Source organism: Acomys minous (genome assembly GCF_964271855.1).
Source record: "Acomys minous genome assembly, chromosome: 2".
NCBI lineage: Eukaryota > Metazoa > Chordata > Mammalia > Rodentia > Muridae > Acomys > Acomys minous.
In genome coordinates this window covers 79,794,595-79,820,784 of record NC_140484.1, presented here as the reverse complement: position 1 = coordinate 79,820,784, position 26,190 = coordinate 79,794,595, and the positions used below count along the sequence as shown (strand labels likewise).

Here is a 26,190-nt window from a genome sequence, read left to right as displayed (position 1 = left end):
TGAGCTTACAGATAGGGTTATGGTTAGGGATGGGTTAGAATTAGGGTTAGGGTTCGTGTTAGGGTTAGTGTAAGGGTTATGATTAGGGTTTGGGTTAGGGTTAGGTTAGGTTAGGTTAGGGTTAGGGTTAGGGTTAGTGATTAGATTTCTGGTTAGGGTTAGGGTTATGTTAGCGTTAGTGTAATTGTAGGGTTAGGGTTAGGGTATGGGTTTGGGTTAGGTTAAGGTGAGGGTTAGCTTTAGGGTTAGGGTCAGGTTTAGGGTTAGTTTAGGTTTAGGTTTGTGTTAGGTTTAGGGTTCGGTTAAGGTTATGGTTAGGGTAGGCTTATTTTTAATGTTAGGGTTAGGGTTAGTGTTTGGTTAGTTTAGGGTAGGGTAAAGGTTTGGTTTAGAGTTTGGTTTGTGGGTGGGGTTGGTGGGTGGGGTTGGTGGGTGGGGTTGGTGTTAAGGTTAGAGTTAGTTTAGGTTTAGGGTTTGGATTAAATTTAGGTTTAGTTTTAGGGTAAGTGTTAGTGTTAGTGTTGGTTTAGAGTTAGGGTTAAGTTAGGGTTAGGGTTAGGGTTTGGTTTAGGGTTAGGTTTGTGGGTGTGTGGGAGTTAGGGTTAGGGTTACCCTTAGGGTTAGGGTTAGGATTAAGTTTAGGTTCAGTGTTAGGGTTTATTTTGGGTTTATCTTTAAGCTTAGGCCTGAATTTGAGCTTAGGGATAGAGTTAGGGTTTTGTTGGGATAGGGTTAGGGTACTGCTATGGCTAGGGTTAGGTTTAGGGTTAGCCTTAGGGCTTAGGGTTGGGTTAGGTTTAGGGTTTGGTTAGGCTTAGGTTTAGGATCTTGGTTAGGGTTAGGATTAGGGTTTCAGTTAGGTTTAGGTTAGGTTAGGGTAAGGGTTAGTGTTAGGGTTTGGTTTAGGATAAGGTTTGTGTGTGGAGGTGTTATTAGGGATAGGGTTATGCTTAGAGTTAGGGTTAAGATTAAGTTTAGGTTTAGTGTTAGGGTTGATTTTGGGGTTATCGTTAGGCTTAGGGTTAAATTTGAGCTTAAGGATAGGGTTAGGGTTAGGGTTAGTGTTAGAGTTAGGGTTAGGGTCAGGTTAGGTTAGGGTTAGAGTTAGGACTAGGGTTTGGGTTAGGGTTAGGTTAGGTTAGGGTTAGTTTTAGGGTGAGTGTTAGGGGTTAGATTTCAGTTTTGGGTTAGGGTTAGCGTTAGGATTAGGTTAGTGTTAGGGTTAGGGTTTGGGATAAAGTTATGTTAGGGTGAGGGTTAGTTTATAGTTAGGGTTAGGGTTAATTTAGAGTTAGGTTAGGTTGAAGGTTAGAGGTAGGGTTAGCTTTAGGATTAGGTTAGTGTTAGGGTTAGGATTAGTGTTAGGGTTAGGGTTATGTTAGGGTTAGATTAGTGTTAGTGTTTGTGAGAGTTTAGGGTTAGTGTTAGGGTTAGGGGTAGTGTTAGGGTTTGGTTTAGGGTTAGGTTTGTGGGTGGGGTTGGGGTTATTGTAAGTGTTACTTTTAGGGTTAGGGTTAGGGTTAGGGTTAGGTTTATTGTTAGGGTTGATTTTGAGGTGAGGGTTAGGGTTAGGGTTGAGTTCGAGCTTAGGGATAGGGTTAGGGTTAGGGTTAGGTTTAGGGTTATGGTTAGGTTATCAATAGGGTTAGGGTTAGTGTTATGCTTAGGGTTAGGGTTACGTTTAGGCTTAGGGTTAGGGTTGAGTTAGGATTATGATTAGGATTAAGGTTAGGGTTAGGTTAGGTTTAGGGTTAGGGTTAGGGTTAAGGTTAAGTTTGGGTTAGGGTTAGGTTAGGATAAGGGTTAGTGTTAGGATTAGGGTTAGGTTTAGTTTTAGGTTTAGGTTTAGGTTTAGTGTTAGGGTTAGTGTTAGGTTTAGGTTTAGGATTAGGTTAAGGTTAAGGTTAGGCTTATGGTTAGGGTTAGCATTAGCATTAGGGTTATGGTTAGGTTTAGGCTTACTGTTGTGGTTGTGGTTGTGGTTGTGGTTAGGGTTAGGGCTCGGGTTTGGGGTAGCATTAGGGTTAGGTTTAGGATTAGGTTTATGTTAGGGTTAGGCTTATGGTTAGGTTTAGGGTTATGTTTAGGGTTAGGGTTACGCTTAGGGTTAGGGTTAAGGTTTTGGGTTAGTGTTAGTGTTTGGATTATGGTTAGGTTTGTCGTTGAGTTTGTGGTTAGTGTTAGGGTTATGCTTATTGTTAGATTTAGGGTTAGGGTAGGGTTAGGGTTAGAGTTGAGTTTCGTCTTAGGGTTAGGGTTAGGTTTAGGGTTAGGGTTAGGGGTATTTTACTGTTAGTGTTAGGGTTAGGGTTAGGGTTTAGGGTTAGGTTTAGGGTTAGGGTTAAGTTTGGGTTAGGGTTATGGTGAGGGTTAGGGTTAGGTTAGGGTTAGTGTTTGGGTTAGGGTTAGGGTAAGGTTAGGGTTAGGGTTAGGGTTAAGCTTGGGGTCAGGGTTAGGGTTAGGTTTAGGTTTAGCATTATTGTTAGTGTTAGTGTTAGGATTAGGGTTAGGTTTAGGTTTAGGGTTAAGCTTAGGGTCAGGGTTAGGGTTAGGTTTAGGTTTAGCATTATTGTTAGTGTTAGTGGTAGGGTTAGGGTTAGGGTTAAGCTTGGGTTCAGGGGTAGTGTTAGGTTTAGGTTTAGCATTATTATTAGTGTTAGTGGTAGGGTTAGGGTTAGGGTTAGGGTTAGGGTTAAGCTTGGGGTCAGGGTTAGGGTTAGGGTTAGGTTTAGCATTATTGTTAGTGTTAGGGTTAGAGTTAGGGTTAGGTTAGGGTTAGGTTTAGCATTAAGGTTAGGGTTTAGATAGGGTTAGGGTTGGGGTTGGGGTTATGTTCAGGGTTAGAGTTAGGGTTAGGTTAGGGTTAAGATCAGGGTTATGTTTAGGATCAGGTTAGGGTTAGGGTAAAGCTTAGGTTTAAGGTTAGGGTTCAGGATAGGTTTAGGGTCAGGGTTATGCTTAGGCTTAGGGGTAGGGTTACGGTTAGGTTAGGGTTAGGTTAGGGTTAGGGTTAATGTTCAGGGTTAGGTTAGGTGTAGGGTTAATGTTCGGGGTTAGGGTTATGGTTAGGTTTAGGTTAGGGTTAGGGCTAGTATTAGGTTTGGGTTAAGGTTATGGTTTTGTTTAGGGTTAGTTTTAGCATTAGGGTTAGGGTTAGGTTAGGGTTACGGTTAGGATTAGGTTTAGAGTTAAGGTTATGGTGAGGGTTAGGGTTAGGGGTTAGGGTAGTGGTAGGTTGGGGTTAGAATTAGGTTTAGTATCAGGGTTAAGGTTAGGGTTAGAGTTAGGGCTAGGTTAGGTTTAGTGTTAGGTTTAAGATTAGGTTTAGTTTTAGGGTTAAGGGTTGGGGTTATGGTTAGCTTTAGTTAGTGCTAGGGATAGGGTTAAGGGTTATATTTAGGGTTAGGGTTACAGTTAGGTTAGGGTTTAGTTATGGTTAGGGTTGAGGTTGGCGTTGGGGTTAAGTTTAGGGTAGGATTAAGTTTACAGTTAGGGTTAGGCTTAGGGTTAGGTTAGGGTTAGGGTTTGAGGTAGGGTTAGCTTAGGGTTAGGTTTAAGGGTAGGGTTAATTGTAGGGTTAGGTTATGGTTAAGGTTAGTATTAAAGTTAGGGTTAGGGTAGGGTTAGGGTTAAGTTTAGGGGTTAAGGTTATGGTTATGGTTAGGGTTAGCGTTAGGGTTGGGGTTAAGGTGTGGGTGATGGTTAGGTAGGGTAAGGTTTAGGGTTAAGGTTAAGGTTAGGGTTAGGGGTTAGATTTCGGTTTAGGGTTTGGGTTACTGTTAGGTTAGGGTTAGAGTTACGGTTATGTTTAGGATTAGGTTTAGGTTTAGGGTTAGGGTGAGTGTTTGGGTAGATTTTGGGATTAGGGTTAGGGTTAAGGTTGGGTTGGGGTTAGGGATAGTGTTAGGGTTCAGGTTAGGGTTGGGTTAGGGTTAGGGTTAGGTTTAGGGTAAGGTTAGGTTTAGGGTTATGTTTAGGGTTAGGGTTGGGTTTGGGTTTGGTGTTAGGGTTAGGTTTATTGTTAGGGTTGAGTTTAGGGTTAGGGTTAGTGTTCAGGTTGGTTTATGATTAGGGTTAGGGTTAGGATAGGTTTAGAGTTAGGTTTAGGGATGGGTTTAGGGTTAGTGTTAGGGTAAGGGTTGAGGTTAGGCTTAGGGTAGCGTTAGAGATATGGTTAGGGTTAGGTTAGGTTTAAGTTTGGGGTTAGGATTAGGATTATGCTTAGAGTTAGGGTTAGTGTTAGAGTCAGGGTTAGGTTATGGTTATGGTTAGGTTTAGGGTTAGGGTTAGGGTTTGGTTTAGGGTTAAGGTTAGGGATAGGGTTAGGATTAGGGTTAGCATTATGCTTAGGGTTTGGTTTAGCCTTATGGTTAAGTTAAGTTATGGTTTGGGTTAGGGTTTGGATTACAGTTAGGTTAGGGTTAGGGTTAGGGTCATGGTTAGGGTTAGGTTATGATTAGCGTTAAGGTTAGGGTTAGGGTTAGATTAGGGGTAAGATTTAGGGTTAGGGTTAGGTTTAGGTTAGGGTAGGGTTAAGGTTAGGGTTAGGGATAAGGTTACATTTAACATTAGATTTAGGTTAGCGTTAGGATTAGGGATTGGGTTAAGGTTAGGTTAGTGTTAGGGGTAGGAGTAGGGGTAGGGATACGATTTGGGTTAGAGTTATGCTTAAGGTTAGATTTATGGTAAGGATTATGGTAGGGTAAGGTTTAGGTTTAGTTTAGTGTTAGTGTTAGTGTTAGGCTTAGGGTTTAGGGTTAGGGTTAGAGTTAGCTTAAGGTTAGTGTTAGGGTTAGGGAAAGTTTAGGGTTAGGGCTAGGGTGAGGGTTAGGGTTAGGGTTAGGTTAGTGTTAGGGTTTGAGTTTGGGTTAACATTAGGTTAGAGTTAGGTTTAGGTTTAAGCTTAGGGTTAGGGTTATAGTTAGGTTTAGTTTTAGATTTCGCATTAGGGTTAGGGTTAGTGTTAGTGTTATGGTTAGGGTTAGGTTAGGGTTAGGGTTAGGCTTACGTTAGCGTTAATCTTAGGGTTTAGTTTAGGGTTAGGTTTGGGAATGGGGTTGTGGTTAGGTTTAGGGTTCGGGTTCAGGTTAGGGTTAGGGTTAAGATTAGGGTTAGGTTTATGGTCAGGTTAGGGTTAGAGTAAGGATTAGGCTTAGGGTTAGGGTTAGGTTTAGGGTTGGGTTTGGGGTTAGGGTTACGCTTAGAGTTAGGTTTAGGATTAGGGTTAGGTTAGGGTTAGGGTTAGGTTAGGGTTAGGCTTAGGGTTAGTGTTAGGGTTAGGTTTAGGGTTAGGGTTAGGGTTATGCTTAGGGTTGGAAGTAGGTTTGGGGTTAGGGTTAGGTTTAGGTTGAGTGTTAAGGTTGATTTTGGGATTAGGGTTAGGGTCAAGTTTGAGTTTTGGTTTATGGTTAGGGTTGGGGTAGGGTTAGCGTTAGGGTTAGGGTTAGGGTTAGGGTAAAGTTAGGGTTATGGTTAGGTTAGGATTAGGTATTGGTTAACGTTATGGTTAGGGATAGGTTTAGGTTTAGGGTTAGTGTTTAGGTTAGGATTAGGGTTAGGGTTAGGGTTAAGGTTAGGGTTAGGGATTCTATTTCTGATTAGGGTTATGGTTAGGTTTAGGGTTAGGGTGAGGGTTAGGGTTGATTTTGGGAGTAGGGTTAGGATTAAGGTTCAGTTTGGGCTTAGGGATAGGGTTAGGGATAGGGTTGGGTTAGGATTAGGGTTAGGTATATGGTAAGGCTAGAGTTAGGGTTAGGTTTGGGTTATGGTTAGGGTTAGTGAGGGCACACAGAACTGACACAGCTCTAAGGTTCTGCCATCTGGAAGTCTAGTGAGTTGGGGGGGTGGGTCTCAGGGGTGCTGTGGAGGAGGCAGGAATCCCCATCACTCACACAGACACCAAAGGCACCCTGATTCCCCGCTGCACAGGATGCCAGTTCTCTTTGAGACATCCCTAACTCTCATTTCCTGGGCACCAGATGTGGCTGGACAGAACGGAGGACACGCTGACAGGTGTGCTGGGCTGACCTGGGCTCAAACCGAGGGGAGCCAGGTGCTCCAGGTGCAGCTTGGCCTGAGCTGTGAGTGACTGCCATGATGAGGTCATGGCAGCATCCACAAGGACAAGCCAGCGTCCATCCACAGTAAACACTTCCTCCCGGGGTTATGTGCCTGTAGGTGGCCCCTCATGCCCATCCCAGGTGTCCCTGCAGACTGGTTCTGGGTCCCAGTTGGACCCAGTAGCTGATGTCCCTGCATCCTTTAGTGGCAGATGAAGTGCCCATGCCAGAGGGCACTCAGTCCACATGGCATTTCTCACAGTGTCTGCGGCACACTGTAGGTGTATGAGGACACCAGCCGTTGTGGGCCTTCCTGTGCTGGTGACTATGAAATCTCCCACCCTCTGAAACTGCATGCATTGCAAGCCTTCCTCTAGTCTGCCCATGCCTAGTGTCTCCTCCAGGATTTGGGGACACGCCTCATCGATTATTTCCCACAAAACCAATGTCATTGCACATCCTGATGACTTTCCTTATATGTCACTGCACACATGTAGTCGCCATGAGGACTTTCATACGATTGTCACGCCTTCCATCAGAACTCAGTCCCTCACAGGTCAGATATAGCAAGCACATTCTTACTCCCCCTCAGATCGAGACTTGGATTTGAGGGCTGGGTAGTTCTGTCGCCTTCAGGTTAGTGGCTAAAAGTCTAATTTCAAGGATCTTACCATGCAAACGAAAATATCCAAGGGGAAATAATGGCAAATCACAGTAAATCCTCACTACTGTGTTGTTATAAAGGCCAGCCACCCCACACGTGTCAACTTAGATGCTTGTTAATGTGTTAAGGGTACTTAGGGGGCACAGATGCAGCTCTAGCTGGTGCTGTGGAAAAGGGACGCCTGAGAGGAGCATGCAGGCTTTCTGCTGGTCCCAGGGCCCACAGGCCACCCCAGGCTGTAGGGACTCCATCCTAACCTGCCTGGGCACAGACCTCAAAGACTGGCACCAAGCGCAGAGCTCCATAGAGACTCTCTTCTGCTCTCATTCTCCACAGGGTCGGTTAGTTTAAGCATCATCCTTCTCAGCGTCCCAGGCCTTATGACTCTGCAGGGCTTGACTCATCAGCTTGCCTGCCCAAGCTCATCACAGTAAACTTTTCCACCCACTCTTACAAACATGACCAATACCCATCGCAACAGGTGGTAGCTCGTTGAAGAAAACGGCAATGGTTTAAAACATGGTCTCCTCAATGGAGCCACACTTCTCACTGCTGTCAGCTCCACAGGGTATCTGTGGGGAAGAGACCCCAGGAGCTACAGGGAGCTTCTCCATCCACAGAGCCAGGAGGAGACCCCAGGAGCTACAGGGAGCTTCTCCATCCACAGAGCCAGGAGGAGACCCCAGGCGCTACAGGGAGCTTCTCCATCCACAGAGCCAGGAGGAGACCCCAGGCGCTACGGGGAGCTTCTCCGTCCACAGAGCCAGGAGACCCCAGGAGCTACGGGGAGCTTCTCCATCCACAGAGCCAGCACCTCCACTTGTCACCGTTCGACACCCGATGGGGATATTGACACAGCGTTTTGAGCCCTTGTTCTATTTTTAAACGCTTGATTTGTGCCTTTTCAGTTGGATCTTATTCAACTAAAACTGTACTGTGTGCTCAGCTGAGGGAGAGAAAACATTCCCCGGAGCTGTGGCAATGTTTGCACAGACCTCAATTACAAAATTAACAGGGCAGATTGCACTGTCTGTTGAGCCCGGGAGATGACAATAAAAACCTCTAATGAAGGGAGACATGAGAAATAAGACAAACGGACAATACTCAAAAGAATGCCTTGTTTATTTATCAAATTTGATTTACTAGCCAGCTGTGTGACTTCAGTTTAGGGTCACCAGAGAGAAGGGCCTTGCACCACGGCAGCAGAGCCCCAGTCTCGAACAAAGCAGGAGGCAGGAGGTGGAGGTGAGGTAGTGACTGGTTGAGGCCTCCCACAGCCAGGTTGGGTGGTGCTGGCCCAAATCCAGAGTTTCAAGTGAGATTGAACAGCACTGCATGCGTCTTCTGTCTGATGTACACTTGGGGTCACAGGATTGGAGGAGGCAGGAAGGAGACTCGGTCTCACTGGTGCATTGAGGTCAGGAGGCCTGGCTAAGAGAGCCATAGATGGCCGCAACCCCATTCTCTAGCCCCATCCAGAATACCTCTCAGACCGGACTCTACGAAATCATGGAGGTCACGAAGGATCCGAAGGGAACCAGAAGCCTGACTACACAGACAGGAGCCCTGTAGGTCCAGCCCTACTGCAGAGCCAATGGCATGCTGGGAACTTGTACCTTTGCCCTGGGCCCTCAGCTTCAGGATGCCCATCCTTGTTACGTTCGGTCTGATCACAGGACGGCAGAGATCCTGGGGGACAGGATTATCCAACTCACTCAACCAAACAACCTCCTCGAAGGAGGCTGAGTGTTGCGTCTGGAGACGCAGAGACTGTGGTCTCCAAGTGCCAAGTCCCCAGCCTGTAGAGCCAGGTAGCAGCAGGGAAGATGCAGGCTTGGCAAGGCTCTCTCTGCTACACAGGAAATTAATGTGTGTGCAGACCATACCAAGAACACCCTTGAGCCACTTACAGTGAGGGTTTGAGATGAACTGTGGTGGAGCAGCCCTGGGCTGACTGCTAGGGTGTCAGGGACAGAGGGGCTCAGCAGGGGCAGCCCCCAACTGCTTATCCCACAAAGCCAGCCAAACTTGCTTCCACCCCAAGGGTGGAGGCCTCATAGCAATAGTTTGGATACTAAACTGCTACTTAAACTTCCTTTTCAAAGGTTAGCCTTTTTGTCAAAACTCAGGTGACTAAAGCTGCGTGGGCTTATGTTTGTGTCCTCTATGCCATCCCATTGATCTGTGTCTGTTCCTGCTCTGATACCATGCTGTCCTGCCATTACTCTTCATGCAAAGGGCTGAAGCCAGACAGGGTGCAATGTTCCCTTGGGACCGCTGTCCAAAGTTCTGCCTGTACACCTCCAAGACTCAGATTTGTGCCCAGCATCAAAAACAGGTCCTCACAGGACAGAACTCAGGCTGTGACTCTCCAAGCCCCACAACGTGGTGGCTTCCTCTGTTCTTCACTCAAAGCCCAGCCCCCAGCTGGGGATCTGAATGGTCACTGCTCATCCCAGAGTCACCTGCTTCCCTGCAATGCACTCCTGCCTCCCCTAGCTGTCTGCACACCACTATCAAATGTTCCTCCAAGTGCCAGGTCGACATTGCCCATCTTCATCTTCAGCAAAAAATCCCCCCACCCCCACCCCCCGTGCCAGCACGGCCTGGCTTGTCCTGCGGGTAGAGCATCTTTCTGTTCTCCGTGTTATGTTGACCACATAGAACCCTGGCCATCACTGGCCACCTCACTGCTGCCTCAGGGATACCTCCTGCAATGTCTCTAAGGCCTGCTGTGCTGCCTAGGGCTCACCCAGCCCCTTCGCAAGCTGTAACCTGTAGCCCTTCCTCCAATCTGACTCCACAAACTCACTGACACAGGATGGACTGAAGCCCAAAGCGGTTCTCCTGTGCACAGAGGGAAAGAGATCAGGCCCAGGCCCATCACTTCCTAAAGCTGGTCAGTCCTGCTCCGACAGAAGGATACATGCAGGATATGTATGGGACCGGGGACATGGGGCCACACACGAATCATCATACAAAGTGCATTCAGAAAACCGGCATTAGGACAGTGTGGAAAGCCGGGCATGGTGGCGCACACCTTTAATCCTAGCACTCAGGATGCAGAGGCAGGCGGTCACTATGAGTTCGAGGCCAGTGTGGTCTACAAAGCGAGTCTAAGACAGTTAAGGCTAACAGAAAGACCCTGTCTCGAAAAAACCAAATAAGTAAGTAAGTAAGTAAGTAAGTAAGTAAATAAATAAATGACAGTGTGGAGGAGAGCTGATTGGAGAGGTGGTAATCCCATCGCCCCCTCCCCAGTGTCCTCAGTAAAGGTCCACTGGTCTCATCAGCACAGGCCAGGTTCTGTTAAGAGGTGTCCCCAGGCTCAGTAGATAACTGCTAAGCATCTCCTAAAGCGGTGCATATATGAGGAGATGTCATTCTGCCACACCCTGAACTTCACCAAGAAAAAGGTAGGAACAGGCAGAGAAGCTGTGAGAGCAAACGGAGTGTGTTGCCCTCAGAATGGCCTTTGTGTGTCCACTCTGCTCACGACAAGCAAGCCATGGCATGCAAGGTCGAAGTGCAAAGCCACAGTGGCACAAGCCATGAATGCCAGCTCCCATGCTGCCCACCATTAGCTGGTAGCCATCATTTAAAACCTAAAAAGAAATGGTAGATAGGGGATAGTAATACTTAATGTATCTAGAACATTATCAATTCAATAGATAACATACAACTGATGAGTAATAGGTTGCCTGGGGAAGGAACAGCCACAAACCTGGCCCCATTGCCTGGCCCAACACTTGGACAACATAGGCTCTGCAGGGGCTGCTGGCAGGGGGAGTTACAGTCTGCTCAAATCTAGCAAAATCGCCCTGAATTACCCCATAAGACAAGCAGATCAACACTGCATCCTGGCAACACTGGGGTCCCCATGTACTGTCTGCTTCTGGAAGACGTCAGGGTTGGCACAGAGGCTGCAGGCAACCGGCTTCCATACAGATTGCATGGGCATGGTGGTTGCAGGCTTTGCCGCCCTCTTCCCCAGTGACACACAGTGGGTACCACCACCCAAACATCCATCACCTCCCTGCCGAGACTCATGCCTTCTGTCCCTCAAGGAGCTTCTGGGTGATGCCAAGGAAGGCTTCCCGGGGGACATCTCTGCTCAGTTGTACAAACAGAAAGGGTACCACACGCTTCTGGGTTCCCCCAGCCCAAGCCACCACTGTCCCTGTGTGACAGAGAACAGCAAGCTCTGAGGACTCCAATATGCAAAGCCAGGCCTGGCACTCACCTGCAACCCCAGCACTAGAGAGGCCTAGCAGAAAGAGTCTGAGTGTGAGTGTGAAGATGGGTTTTCAACAAGAACTGTTGGGATGACCCACTGAACTAAAACTTCCAAAGGGCGGGGCTAAGACTTTAAATCTTGCTGGCAGCCATGATTTCTTCCTTACAGGAAAATGAGTGGAAGGGTTTTAGGAAGAGCTGTGTGCACTTGAAGAGGCTTTCCTGCTTCTGATGCATTGGCTGCTGTGCATGATACAAAGTGATACTTCACCTCAGCAAAGTGTACCAATGACTGCAATGCCTGGAGACTAAAAACAAAAAACAGTTCCCCAGGTCTGAAGAGTCCAGAATGGTGGCTCGCGCCTTTAATCACAGCACTTGGGAGGCAGAGGCAGGTAGATCTCTGAGTTCGAGGTCAGCCTGGTCCACAGAGTGAGTTCCAGGACACCCAGGGCTACATGGAGAAACTCTGTCTTGAAAAACCAGAAGAAAAAAAAGAAAAAGAAACAGAAGAAAAAAAAGAAAAAAGGGACAGAGCCATGCCTTGCCTCAGCAGCTGCACTCCAGACTCTTGTCAGGAGTTTTCCATACTGTCAGCTCGGCTGAGCCTGTTTTGAAATTTGTCCTGTAAATACCTGTGCTCTTGGGTAAATGTGTTTAACTGTAAATTTTGACAAGCAACCAAAACTCACTGACTGGAACATTTTGAACATGTTTTAAAATTGGATTTCCGTATTTCTTAAGTATTTAAGACAGAGAAAAGCAGAGACACACATCATCCTTATCAACAAAGTCATAAAATTTTATGTTTCTGAAAATCCATTTTCAAAATGTTTTCTCACAGATGTGTATCTTCTGAGAGTTGTTTTCTTCCTCACTCACTGTCAAAACATCATTTGTAGCATCTACCCAGGAGAGGTGGGTACAATGTTCCATGCTTTTCAAACTATCTGCCCAGGGGCTCACTCAGAGTGCCATCTGCCACCACCCATAAGACTGGTAGAGTTTTTTTTTCTTCTCCCCCTCCACCCTTTTTTTGGTAAGACGAAATGCCTGTTGCACAGCTCTGTCTCCCTGCAATGCCAGCATGAGTTCACTGGCAGTCCCATTTGTGTCCCACAGAAAATGTGTACCCCCTCTGAGGCCACCCCTCCCTCTCTGCATGGTGAAGGAGTGAGTTCCTGCAGCTGTCAGCAAGCAACAGTCACCGGGAAAAGCCTGGCAACACACAGCAAGGCCTGGGCCAGCCAGCCTCTCCTAAGACAGGAGCCACCCAAGAGCAGAATGTGGGCTTCTTCTGAAGCCTAGACCTGGAGCCCTGGGAGTAAGACAAAAGCAGTGCTCATGGTCAAATGACACTGGAGATTCTCTGAGAAATAAACCACACACACAATTTCCAGAAGGACCTGGTATAGGTATCTAAGGTACAATTAAACTAAAGCTGTGAACTAAGGACTGGCCTTCATTGTGGACTCACAACTGTCACACCAAGACTCGTTAGTTTTTTGTCTTTTTTTAACTGACAAATACAAACTGCATGGTGGAAATAAGATGTTCCAATGCATCAAGACTACATTGTAGGCGAGCGGCCTGCTGAACTCGGTAACATCACAAACACTCAAGTCCGGTGGATAGTGAGACTTCTTTTATTAGACATATTGCTGGAACACTGTGGCCTATGTGCAGCTCCCAGCTGCCTGGACGGACTGGGCTTGCGTCGGCAACTGCTAACCCCAAGACAGGCTCACGGGTGGGAACTGTGCCGTCCCCTACTGTGCAGAGAAACCGGAAGCCTGTGTTCTCTGGCTTTGTAATGTTCGTTAAAGTCCAACCTGAAGCTGAGCAACTGGAGACTTTCATCAGAGCTGGTCGTCAGCAGCACCAGAAACTGCTGCACAGCGCCCTAGGAAGAGACCACAGGAAAGGCGGTCGGTCAGAACCATGTCCTCCAAATGCCGCTGCTACCAAGAAGCCTCGAGCAGGGACTGAGCCTGTGTGGCTCCCATCAGGAGTAACTATTCGTACAGCTAGATGGGCAATGCACACCCTGTATGTGAGAGCAGCTGACCACTGCCATCCCTCTGCACTCACATGCTACAGGGACAAGCAGTCACTGGGCCTGCTCTGTGCAGAAAGCATGGTGTTCTACTGCTTGTCTTTTTCACCTCATCATCATCACTCAAGCCCAGAACCATTGCTGGGGCTCCACCCCACTGTGAAAGGCAGCCTTCCGGTAGGACACAATTCTGTCAGATGTTGATCTAGCAAAGTCACTATGACCATCCATGGCTCTGAAACAAGCCTACGCTCTGCCTACACCATCCAAAGCGACGGCACTCAACGCAGTCACTGTGAAAAGCATGAGAAGTCACAGGTCCCCAGTGCCCATCTCCCACCGAGCCTCTCGTCCCAGCTGTACAGCTGGCCTGAGGAGAGCTCATTCAGATGAACTGGCAAGGATGAGTCCTCAGGGGACCACCAGCTCCCACTACTCACATGACAAGAATGAGCCACAAGACCAACCCTCTGGAAGCATGCACTAGTAACAAAAGAGGAACCCGTGGTGCATGCTCATACATACCTGGTAAAAGTGCGTCAATATTCGCAACTGTGAACACATTTTGGGTATGGAGTCCTGGAATTCTCGGATCCTCCTATTTTCCTCCTCTTCCTCTGCCGCCGTCACTCCCCACTGGCCCTGGAATTAGAAGCAGCAGCAGGTTTAACTGCTGGGTGCCTGCTTGCTTTAATACTAACAGCATCGTACGTTCAGCACATCGCTAGCCAGTCTCCTCCTGGCTTGGTGTGCCTGACACAGATGCCCCATGAGCCTCCACATGCCCCATTCAGACAATGAGCATGAAGGGAACTTGTCAGTCCTGAGTGCTGGGTGCTCTTCACTCGCGTGGGAATGCCCCCCTCTCCTTGGACTGGGGTGTTTCCCAGAGATACATCCACTTATTCTCCCGCTAACAGGTCTTTCTCAGCCAGGCATGCATGTAACCTGTAATCCCACCTGAGGCAGAGAATGGGTAAGTTGGAGGCCAGACAGAGCTGTACACAGTGAAACCATATCTCAACAACCCTTCCCCCCAGAAAATGTTTTTCAGGGAATGGTAAACTTGACAGAACACAGTTGCTCAGCCAGCCTATTCTCTTTTCATCAATGAACACAGTAGATTCCATGTATGAGACTCTCTGATCTGAACCTTGGCATTTCTGGCATATGCCCTGGACGGGGAAGCTGTTCATTTTGCTAGGGTATCTCACATGCATTAAAAAAAAATTATTATGTATACAGTGCTCTGCCTGCATGTACACCTGCAGGCCACAAGAGGGCATCAAATCACATTATAGATGGCTGTGAGCCACCATGTGGTTGCTGGGAATGGAACTCAGGACCTTTGGACGAACAGCCAGTGCCCTTAACCTCTGAGCCATCTCTCCAGCCCAATCTCACGTGCATTTTATCTGATTCAGAACTCACACTTGTTCGTTCTGAGTGCATAGGCCTCAGGTACTTCACATAGTCTGGCAATGAATGGTGCTGTTGTAACTTGGCACCGTGGCCAAGTGGGTGGGAGGCTTCCCAGCAGCGCCAACTGTGCTTTTGACAGCTTCCTCCCCTTTAGCGTATCCAAATGCAGTCCACTTTGGGCACCTAGAGCCATGAGTTTCAGTCTATTTCCACAGACTTAGGGAAAAGACGATGCTACTTCCTTCTCGATGTCTTTACATGTGTGCCTTCCCCTCTCATTAGGCATTAACTAGACCAGTCAATAGCTTACAGACCCACCATCTCACAGCCCAGGCCTGACATGTGAGGCCTGCCAGAACAAGGACTGTGTCTGACACTGTGATGTTTTAGCCAAAATTTGGCTTCATTGCCAGTGCCCTAAGATGTTGAGTAACACTGAACTTAAAGATACTGAACTAATTAGTTAGAAAGTTGCATGGACACGCTTCAAGAGAAAAGGCAGCTGTGGCTGTTACAGAGCTCAGCACCATGAAGGAGAAACCCGGTGGCCTGCACTGGGACATCAGGAAAGTGTTTCCTCGGGGTTAGCACACAGAAGCTGACAGACCTGTGGGCCGTGGTCAGGCTACACTTCTAAATGAGGGCTCTGTCTATATCCTATGATTTTCAAAGTGTAAAAGAAAACAAGAAGGAATGAGTGGTAGCGAGCAGCTGAGGTCAGGCACCATTAGACAGGGCTGAGGTCCCCAGAGGAAGCAAGCCCACAGAGGCCACTCTGTCAAGCTGTGAGGATGAACTTAAGCTGTGGTAGAGACCACAGCGTGTGTGGATGCCAGGATCATGGGACACATGCCAGGAAGAGCAACAGGTCCAAGCCTGAGAAGCTGTGTGTGCCACAAGTGGAAGGGCTGAAGGAACGGGCTGCCTGAGGCCTACGGAGCCCAGCCAGCTTCATCATGAGCCCCAGGTGCTGGAGATGGAACTGCAGGATTTGGTATTAGCCCTGCTGGATTTAAGGTTTTAGTTTGATTATGCCTTGCTATGCCCTTGATTGTTTCATTTTTAAGTTTGAATGTTTATTCTGTGCCATTATATGTTAGAAGTATGTAAGTTGTTTTTGATCTTATAGGAGTTCACAGTTCAGTCTTTGAATTGAAATATTGAAAATTTGCAAGACTTTGGAAACTTTTAAAATTAGACTGTATTTTAAATTATGAGACTAACATAAAATTTTGGGAGCAGTTGTAGAAGGTATGCTGGCTAATATTATGTCATCCTGATGTTAAGTGAACTGATCTGAGAGAAGGGAACCTCAATTGAGAAAAACGCCTCGATAAGACTGTACTGTAGAAAAGCCTGTAGGGCACCTGATGTGGAAGGACCTGGAACTGAGAGCTGACAAAGCCCGTCTCCCCAAGATGCTTTTGTTATAACTGGAAAGGAAACTAAGAAAACCAGGGTCCACGGGGACTGGCTCCAGGGGCCTCACTGACACCGAAACTCAAGGAAACCAGGTCATGTTCGGTCCGTGTTGACAACATGCAGAACACACGGACCTTTGGGGGCGATCTCACTCTGACCAACACTGACACGAGAAAACAGACTCGGCACATCTGATTTCTAAACACCCGGACAAGCTCACTTACTCACTTCATGCCCACAACCTCTTTACAAAAGACCCTGTTTCTCTGCCCTGCCTCCCTGCCATGCTCACACTGGTGGGACTGTCGGTGCACGGTGTGCCAAACCAACAGTTCCCAGTCTCACTTTCACCTTGGGAAAAGCTCTCAGCACTTCAGACATGAGCAGGTCTGCCATACAGATCTGTAATCAGATTTTACTTGGAATTATTTTTCCTTTTCCTCCTTATAACTGCAAAAGTAAGTTATAACAACTTTATTAGACTACTCCAAAGAGATCTGTATTCTTGGAGTAACCTCAAACATTCAGTATTGTGCCCTCCATTTGGTATGTCAATAAGCAAACATCTTGGCGCTCACAGCCACGTTCTATCACACAGAGCGCAGCATCAGAAATGAAGGCTGGGACAACATGGAATCACTGCCTCAGGGGACAGGACGGTGTTGGTTCTGAACACACTTACCTAGAGGGACAGTCTCTCAGGGATGGAATAGCCACTTTCTTTTCCAATTACTAAGGCTGGTCCTGGTCCCAGAGCCACACTGAACACAGGGGTGTGTACAGGAATGTGGGTGTCACAGACAGCAGGAACTAAGTATGCTAATGCTAGAACCAGGAGTGTCAATGTATAAAATGTTTTTTTTTAACTGAAAGAAGTAAAAGCCCTTCAATCTTAAATTTGAATTGGAAATATCATAGTAACTGAAGTGGTTTTGAGAAGAAAAGTGGGAAGAGAGTAGAAAGGAGCGGTGAATTGCAGGCAGAAGCACCTCTGGGACTGCTCCACCAAGCAGCGGCATGTCAGAAGGCGGAAGCCAGCCTCCGCAGCAAGGTACTCAGGATCCTGAAACCCTTCCAGGAGCTGGCTCCATCCTTCTGAGCTCAATGGACCCACACTTGAATGACTACTGCAGGGTTATCTTACCCTTTGAATTTAAATAAACTTGGCAGGCAGTTTCAGTTGTACAGCTCTCCCCAGACATGCAAGTGTCTCTGGGTGAAGCACACTTGCTAACCCTGTACTGAGTGGGTACCATGCCCCTTCCGCTGTGGACAGCTGAACCTTGTGAGCTACCACTGCACACACAATTGGCCACCATGCTATCATCAGAACAATAAACTCTGTTTGTTTGGTTTTTTGAGACAGAGTCTCACTATGTAGCTCTGGCTGTCCTGGAACTCACTGTGTGGACAAGGCTGGCCTGGAACTCGTAGATCTATCTGCCTCTGCCTCCTCAGTGCTGGGATTAAAAGTGTGCACTACCACTGCCTGCCTCAGTGGGCTGTTATATATAGCTTAACAACTTTCCAGATGGGTGACCCTGAGATCACACTGCATATCACGATTGCTTTACAAGTCACGCCACAGATGGCAACTCTACCAAAGGCAGAGATGGTACTCAATAGCTAGGGCGGAATCCTGCATTTCTCAGCCATGCACAGGCTGCTAGGCATGGATCAGGAGATTATGTGTGTGCCAATCAGTGGCTCTTCAAAATTATCCACAAACCACTGTAGCCATGAGATACCCCAGTGGCACCAAAAGGACACACACACTCCTGCTTCCAAACTCCACCCTTTGGTGTCTGTGATGCAGCTGCCAGACCCCTCACATGGGCATCACATAACAATACTCAAAGGTAGAACCAACCTAACTGTACTTCCATTACTCCAATCCTAGGCACCCAGAAACAGCAGAGATAGTTCCATCCCGATTGACTGATGGGTCTCACTAACCCCAGGCCACTGGAAACACACAGAAATATCCCAAGGAAACAGCTCATGTGGCAGTACTCCCATCCCAGTGCCTGGTCCCTCAGCTGTGAGTCTCACAGAGACACTGGGACACCATGGCCACTGGTATGGCAGCAGTGGTGACCTCTCCAGCTGACAGCGCACAGAGCTTCCTCTGACTCAGGGCAGACACACGCAGCCTCAGTCTGTGGAGATTCCAGCAGAAACACTCTGGCAGCTACGGCCGCTCATAGTGACTGGCCAGGAGTGAGAAAGCAGTTTAAAACCCAAACCTCGAGTTCACACTGTTTCTTCTTCTCTTCAAACTGCAGCCGCCTCTGTAGCTCTTCCAAAGCAGCTCTGTACATGGCATCTTGGGCATTCTGAAGTTCAATCATCTGATTGAACACAGCTCTGAGTTGATTTAAAATTACCTGGAAAGACACAGCGTTTTTAAATGAACAGAGCCTCAACATGCTAGTGAAGCACCTACTTACTGATATACGTGTGCGTCTCCTCTAAAACTCAGGGAAATGGTCCCCAATGTAAACATGTTGAGCAGTAGTGACAAAGAGCACTTGGGATGAGGCCTCCACCCTGACAGCAGTGACCGCTGTTCACTGGTGCTGCCGGGTTCTCATAGGACTGATGTGCCTCTTGAGAGCGGGATGTTGTAAAGTAGCATCTGCTGCACAGAGTGTGACCTGAGGACGTAGACACACTGACTACCAGTGTGTGCTTTGAGTGTACAAGTGTGCACACATCTCCAAAGCCTCACAGCACCACAAAATGGACAGGCTCCTCCTACTCCTTACAGTGCCTTAGTTACTACTCTGCTGCTATGAGGAGATACCCTGACCACAGCAACTCATAAAGACAGCCTTGAGTTGGGCCTTGCTTAGTTTCAGAGGGTTACTCTGTGATCATGGCAAGAAGCAGGCAGGCATGGCCCTGGAGCTCTACATCCTGATGCAAAGGCAGCAGGCAGTGAGAGAGACTGGGCCTGCTGTAGGCTTTTTGAAACATCATCGCGGCCCACTCCTAGGGACATGCCTCCCCCAGCAAGGCCACACCTCCTAATCCTTCCCAAACACTTCCACTGACTGGGGGACCAAGCGTTAGAACATATGAGCCTCCTCTTTCAAACCACCACATGGTGGAAGACATGCCCCAGGCAGCTTGGAGAGAAGATTATCTCCACAGTTAATGACGCCCTGTCCTGCTGAGATGCCGGGCAGCACCACTGACACTGAGCTTACCTAGGCACTCATGCGAAACAGGGCCTTCAAGCCTCACAGCAATGCAGGGAGACAGAAGGGCCAGGTCAGGTGACGCCATTACTACAGGCAGCTGCTTGGCTAGTGTGAGGTACATGCTCAAGCAAGCGTCCTCCTGTTCTCTGTCAGAATTTTATTTTATGGCAAAAGTAGACAACAAAGAATGGAGGTGGTCCTGCTTACATTCTAATAAGGATGTAATTCTCTAGTTTATTTCTCTATTGCAGTCATGCAAAGCACAGCTTAATTTTGGAACACTGTATTGCACTCAAGGTCACTAACTGATGTGTCCTTTAATAAAGTGTACACTGTGGCACTCCAAGCGCCTACAGCTTGCACCTTGTCACTGTGCTGCTTGGGATATTTTCCTCAATGCTGCATAAACAATGAGATACACACACAGAAACACACACACACACACAACTGTCACTCCTCCCCCTCCAAGTTCACTATGTATTGTGATAACTGATTTTCTCACAAAGTGACATACTGAAAATACCATGTTAAAATTAATACATCCATAACAGATTGTCTTGCTCTGTTCTATGTAACAGATTTATTTCTTAGGAACAAACAATGACAAAAACGCCCAAAAGCCACGGGTGGCAGTTCATATCTATAATCTCAGCACTCCACAGGCTGAGGCAGGAGGATTACACTTCCAGAGCAGTCTGAGCTACAACAGCCGATTGCTTCATTAAGCAGCTATGAGGGCACAAGGTCAGGAGGCAGGGCTCCATTAGTGAAGCTGGCTGAGATGCACCACAGACTATCTCTGTCCAGGACCATCTCCCGACAGGCAGGCAGCACAAGCTTCTCTGGACTTCCCTCATATCCACAGCTCTTCTATCAAGGCAAGGATTAGGATGCTCCTACTTGTCTCACAGACATTTCTCATTCTTGGATGAGCTCAGCCCATGTTAGCAGAGCCCTGGAGGGCTCAGGGTGACGGAGTGGGTACAGTCCTTAGTAACGCCAACATTTTCTCAAGAGCAATACACAGGGTGACTCACACCTGTCTAACTCATGCAAAACAACATCAAATATGACTTCAACAGCTTGAAGAGCAGCAGCTACAAGTCAGTTACCATGGTGAATGCTATAATTCCCACAAAGTCACATTGCGCCTCTGAAAACAGGAGAACCCTGGAGTCACAAGAACCTGCCGTCTGTCTGAACACTGAAGCTGACCCATGTGTGGGTGCTCCATGTCCGTGGCACAACACAGAGAATGGCAGAGGACCTGCGGGTATCATCATACACTCTCAGGACATTGATGCCATCACATTCATAACAAACATGTGCCAAGTGACAATGCAACACCCACTGCAACACAGATACTGCATTTAGCAAGAATGGCCAACAGGACCACTTCTGATGCACACCTCATGAGTTAGTAGTTATGGTCAACATATATTAAGCATTTCTATCACATGACTTCTGTATCTAGAAAACAAGTTCCACATAGAAGTACCTTTGAATCACCGTTTGTCGCACATATAACTCAATAATTCTACCCACCATAGTGGGCTAATGCAGACTAAGAGGAAACAACACAAAAGCCCTGGGAAAGCCTGGGCAGAAGCATTCCCCACAAACCCAGAACGTGTCTGGAGCAGTGCACACTGAGAAATGCTCAAGACCTCAACCTGAGGGCCAGTTTACCTGCTTCAAGCTCAGAGATGGTCATTCTCCACCCAGACCTTTAAAGGAGATCAGAGCTCCAGGAAAGCCCTGCTGCTCAAAACATGTAACTTCCTAGAGTGGGGGCTCACTACAAGAAAGGAAAGCCTGGGGAAAGCCCGGCCTATGACATGCTCGTGGCTAGTGCACACAGTCTGTTTAAAGCCATGCAGCCATATGCCATTAACTAAAACCACTGCCCCTAGACCAAGAGAATGAAACAGTAGACTCGGTGTGTCTAGACACAGAAGGCCGAGACTGACTCCCAGCATGAGGAAGGGGGAAGTTCTAATCTCTCCACTCTTTGGGATTTTCATGCATGCCACCACTGTTTTGCTGTTTCGATGCCTTTCTAGTGTCCATCCTGCTATAGCTCCACAGGACATCGTTCATGACGCCTCCTCCTATTCCTTACACCATCAACAGGGCATTGCCGCTTGCCCTGTCATCACAACCATGTTAGATGCTACAGCACACTCTCATATCACCAATGTTATTCCAATTCTGTTAGAAAGCGACCCTCAAACTCCAAGTTTATTAAGCTTTTCTCTCAGATGTGGTGGTGCCTGACACCTGGCAGTTCCAGTCCTGGTTTGCAGGAGTGAGCCTTACCCTGGAGTCACTGTCTAGGAGACAGCGGGAGGTGATGGTATCCAGGAATGCCTCATGTGCTGCAATAATGTGGTCCAAGTCCTGGGCCTGTTGCACTCTGTTCCAAAGCTCATCCCAAGAGCACTCAAGGACCTGAAAGGACAAGCTGAGGTGTTGGGAAGGGCCTAGTCGTCTCCCAGCTCTGAGTCACATGGCAGGGGCAGAGGCCAGCTCACCTCGTAGGTCATGTAGTACTGCATCTGATGGATGAAGTGCACCATCTCAGAGGCCAGGATGTGGCACTGGTGAAGTACGCCGGAGAACTCTGCAAGACACAGAATGTCATCAGGGCGGGGACGCACTGGTGCTCACGCAGCCCTCTCCGCCTGCAAGCTGCCCACTAATTCCAGACACTGAGCAGGAAGTGGCTTCCTGCTCATGCCTGTGCTTCAACTAATGGAGTGTGCCTTGTGGGCAAGAGCATGTCTCGGCAAGCACACAGACTTGAGTTCAGATCCCCAGCACCTATGTAAAAGGCTGGGCATGGTTAGGCACGCCTATAATCCAGGATTGGAGTGTCAGAGGCAGGAGCACCACAAGCTGGCAAGGAGGAAGGTGTAGGACAAGAGAGAACAGCAGATGTCTTCTTCTGGTCTCTGTAACTGTTCACCAGCACTCACGAACACACACAGCTAAGTACAAATGCTTATTTTATACAAGTGAGCATCACACATAAATAGAAGCCTTATTTTATGTTTTCTCTACAACTGGTCCATCCGCCACCAAGGCATAGCTATTTCCCCTACTCATCTGGAGACCAGAAGAGGGCTCTGCTGTGCCCACCGGCACAGGACCCTCAGAGAGCAGCACACTCCACAGGCCTCGCCCACACTCTGGAATCTGTATCTATGAATACAGCTGTTGTATAGTAATTATTTTGAATAGAAATGGTCCCACCAGACAGAGGAGGGGGGTTCATGAGACAGTAAATATGCCTCCCCAGTCCAGAGAAGCTGAGAGGCCCATCTTCCTTACAGGAGGAGGCTTGCCAACCTGTCAAGCGGCCTGCATGTCTTCAGGGACACATGTCTGCAGAGCTCCAGGAATATAGCCCGGGTTAGCTGTACCCAAGCCAGGGTGGGTTTTCAGTGATGTGGCTGAATGTGAGTCACATGTGCTCCTTCAAGCGGCTCCTCATCAGTACAACCCAATAAACTCACTAGTTGGCCAGGTTGGACTCAAGGTCACGCTACTCTGGTCTGTCTAGAGTGAGCAGATGCTGCATACACATGCTGGCCGTGCATCTGACGAGGAGGCTTTGCTTCTCGGTTTCCTGGACAGGGTGTGGTTTTCTCCACTGAGGCTGGGCTATCTAACCTAATCCTCTAGCCATACAATCGCCTTGTTCCCCATGCAGAGGACAGAGCCACCTGTCACAAGGCACTACAAAGTTATACACGGTCATAACCTCAGAAGAAAATACTCTGCAGAAGGACTCTGGTTTTCACCAAGAACTAGCATGAAAGGGCTCTGCCTCTCCGACCTTGATGGTGCATGTCCCGACAGACCCTTAAACACAGCGGTGCACTCTAAAACATCCATGGAACTGGGCGATGGCACCTCACATCTGTGCACTTTGGGTGCATTCTGCAGCATCCTCCAAGCTGGGAACCGGCTGGATGAGCTCTTTGCATTCACTTTACCCCAGTGCTCAAATCCTGCCCACAGAACCTGCATGACCAGGGCCATACTGAACAAAGTTATCACATGTGCTCTTCCTTCAGTTTTCACTACACAGTGGACATACTTTTCTTCCTAGGAAAGCCTGTCACTTCATTTTCTGAAGGAGACATTCTTCTATGGTGACACCTGACAGTGAGGTCACTGCCTGCTGAAAAACACAGTTTCGAACACAGATCCTCTAGGCATGACTGCAGTCTGCTACCCACACGGCTGTCCTTTCTGACCGAGGAGTGAAAACATACTGCCAGCTCTATGCGGCTCTCAGAAGCATGGGCTTGAGTCAAAGGCACAGCACAGTCCAGTACCCCTTAGGACTTAACTCGTCCCTGCTATCCTCAGCTCTACCCATACCCTGGAAATGCATACAGAATACAAGCTTAAAGCAAGAAAAATCCTCCCAATTCTAAGAATGGCCTCAGTGCAACACCACACTGAGCGAAATGAACATATAAGTGTACCATAGTGGGTTAAAACACAATCTTACACACACAGCTAGGAAGATCTACTGGGGCTGGAGAGATAGCGCAGCAGTTGCGAGCACGTCCTGTCCTTGCAGAGTACCTACATGCAGTTTCTCACCACCCACACAGCAGCTCACAGCTGTTGGTAATGCAACTTCGGGAGGGCCAACAGCCTCTTCTGGCTCTGAAGAGAGCAGGCGGATGCACACACAGTGCACCTACACAGACGCAGGCACACTCTCAACACACAATGCAGACAAGCCAATCTCCTTCCTAGGGACAATTTTGGTTGTCGACTGCCCTCTAAATGCTCCTGAAAGACCAGAGCAAGCTGACCCAGCTCTGTGGCCCAGGCATGGTCAGCAGGGCATACCTGCAGCAGGAGACACCTTGCCACCCTAAGTCCTAGATTTCCTTAAAGAAATACCCTAGTGTGATCATCACAGTTTCAAGATCTCCTCCACAACTTGCACTTCCCATGGTGCTGCTGTTTAAGGTGGCTCAATCAAGTATCTACCCACTTCTGGCGCTGCTGTTTAAGGTGGCTTGATCAAGTATCTACCCACTTCCCCTGGCGCTGCTGTTTAAGGTGGCTCGATCAAGTATCTGCCCACTTCCCCTGGCACTGCTGTTTAAGGTGGCTCGGTCAAGTATCTACCCACTTCCCCTGGCGCTGCTGTTTAAGGTGGCTTGATCAAGTATTTACCCACTTCCCCTGGTGCTGTTGTTTAAGGTGGCTTGATCAAGTATCTACCCACTTCCCCTGGGGCTGCCGTTTATGGTAGCTTGATCAAGTTTTTACCCACTTCTCCTGGCTGCTGTTTAAGTGGCTCAAGATCAAACACTTAACTAATTTAATTTCCAGTGCTTTGGATTTAAAAGATGCTTCAAAAACCAGCATTTTCTGCATGTTTTGTGTTCAACATCCAATTGCCTTCATATCTCTCCTGATGGCATTCTGTGTGTGTGAATTACAGGTAAGAGTCACACACACACAGACAACAACTCATTGTTAGACTCAGGCTGGATGCTGATTTCTTTGCAAATTTAATCCTGGCCACCCTAGGCAGTGGCACTGTCAGACCCAAGGCAGGCACGAGAGCTGTTCAACTCTAGACACAGAGACTCATCTGTTCACTGAAATTGAGTTACCCACACATGAGTTTTGTAGAGGAAGACACCTAAGGTACCACCTTTGTAAGATGTATTACTATTAAATACATCACCACAAAGAAAACAGCTGCCAATCAGACCAGCTTGTGCTACACATCAGTCTGTGGCCTCAAGGCACTTCTCAGCATCTGCCCTGCTCCCTACCATTTCTAATGCATACTGCCTCTCTATGCTTCAGTCCAGAACCACTGTGCCATCCATATTTCCAAAGGCGAGTGACCATGCTGTGGCTGGCACACATGCAGGCAGTGCAGTCCCTGATGGCTTCAGTGAAGACTGAGCAACACTTCAGAAGTGATAGAGTACGGATAAACGAAAAACCAACAGAAAGAATTCGGAGATACCTTGGCTTCCCGTGGCTTTTCAATAGACAATGAGCTGGCTCAGCCTGCATACTGCTACTGTTTTCAGTAGGCACAGGCTGAACACAGAAGACTGACTCATAGGCACCCATTCCACCCTCTTGTCACCTAAGTGTCCTATAATGCAGTGACCAGAAAACTGTCATCTTTCAAGTTCCTTCATAGGTTCTATGCTGAAGGAGACTTAGCTTCCCCCACAGGGCCTTCCATCTTTGATTCATTTTAGCTTGTTCTTGACTCATTTTTCTCCAAGACTTTCATTTTTGCCTTCCAATAAGAGAAGCCACACTAAGTCCTGACATCAATTGTAGAACCCTGGGCCAATCACTTCCCTTGTTCAACCTTGGACTCTCTCCACTGGAAGGAAAGACAAGTGACAATGAGGTCTCCATGTGAGTCCTGAGAGAGTCTGTGACTGACTGGTGATGACACACCTAAAGGGGTGCCTCCAGGGCAGGCCCAGCACTAGGCAGGAGCACGGCCTCACTGCAAACTACCAGCAGGAGCAGTCCTGCTCAGAAGTCAGAAAGACAAAAGCGCGGACTGTTATCTGTCAGTCCAGTGTAATACAGGGCTTTATGTGCACTATTTGAAAACAATTGTCACTTACATTTCTTTAGATTTATTTTTAATATTTAGTGATAAAGTTTATTGTATGAGTGTTTTACCTGCATGCATGCATACGCACTGCATGCATTCCTGGTGTCAGAGGCTGACAGAAGAAGGCATCAAGTCTTCTGGGACTGGAGTAATAGGTGGTTATGAGCCACTATGTGGGTGCTGGGAACTAAACCTGGGTGCTCAGCAAGAACAGCAAGTGCTCAACACCACAGCCAGTCTCCAGCCACTTACTTACATCTCTTGAGCTCACGCAGGACTATTGTCTTACACAGAGCGGACTGCACTGCCACCAGTCAGTGTGCTTTGTCACCAGCTATACCAGAGGGTTAACACTCTTCTACACTCCTCTAAAAGCCCGATGTCCACGAATCAGTGGACAGCTTAAGCAGAAGGAAATGCAATTGCAGGGTCAGGCCTGGGGCGGCACACAACAGGACACCTTAAGGCACAAGTCTTGCATGACCTCC

General features: G+C 47.9%; 1 protein-coding gene across 1 annotated transcript in view; it reads right to left on the bottom strand.

The window, feature by feature from the left end:
• Positions 1-12,589: 12,589 nt before the first annotated feature.
• LOC311580224 (gamma-tubulin complex component 3-like) overlaps positions 12,590-26,190 on the bottom strand; it is a 53,960-nt gene continuing 40,359 nt past the window's right edge. Inside the window, 5 exon segments of the mRNA XM_084751598.1 lie at positions 12,590-12,862; positions 13,541-13,657; positions 18,106-18,246; positions 21,385-21,516; positions 21,600-21,688. Coding sequence (XP_084607724.1) covers positions 12,704-12,862; positions 13,541-13,657; positions 18,106-18,246; positions 21,385-21,516; positions 21,600-21,688 — 638 coding nt within the window. The 3' untranslated portion in view covers positions 12,590-12,703.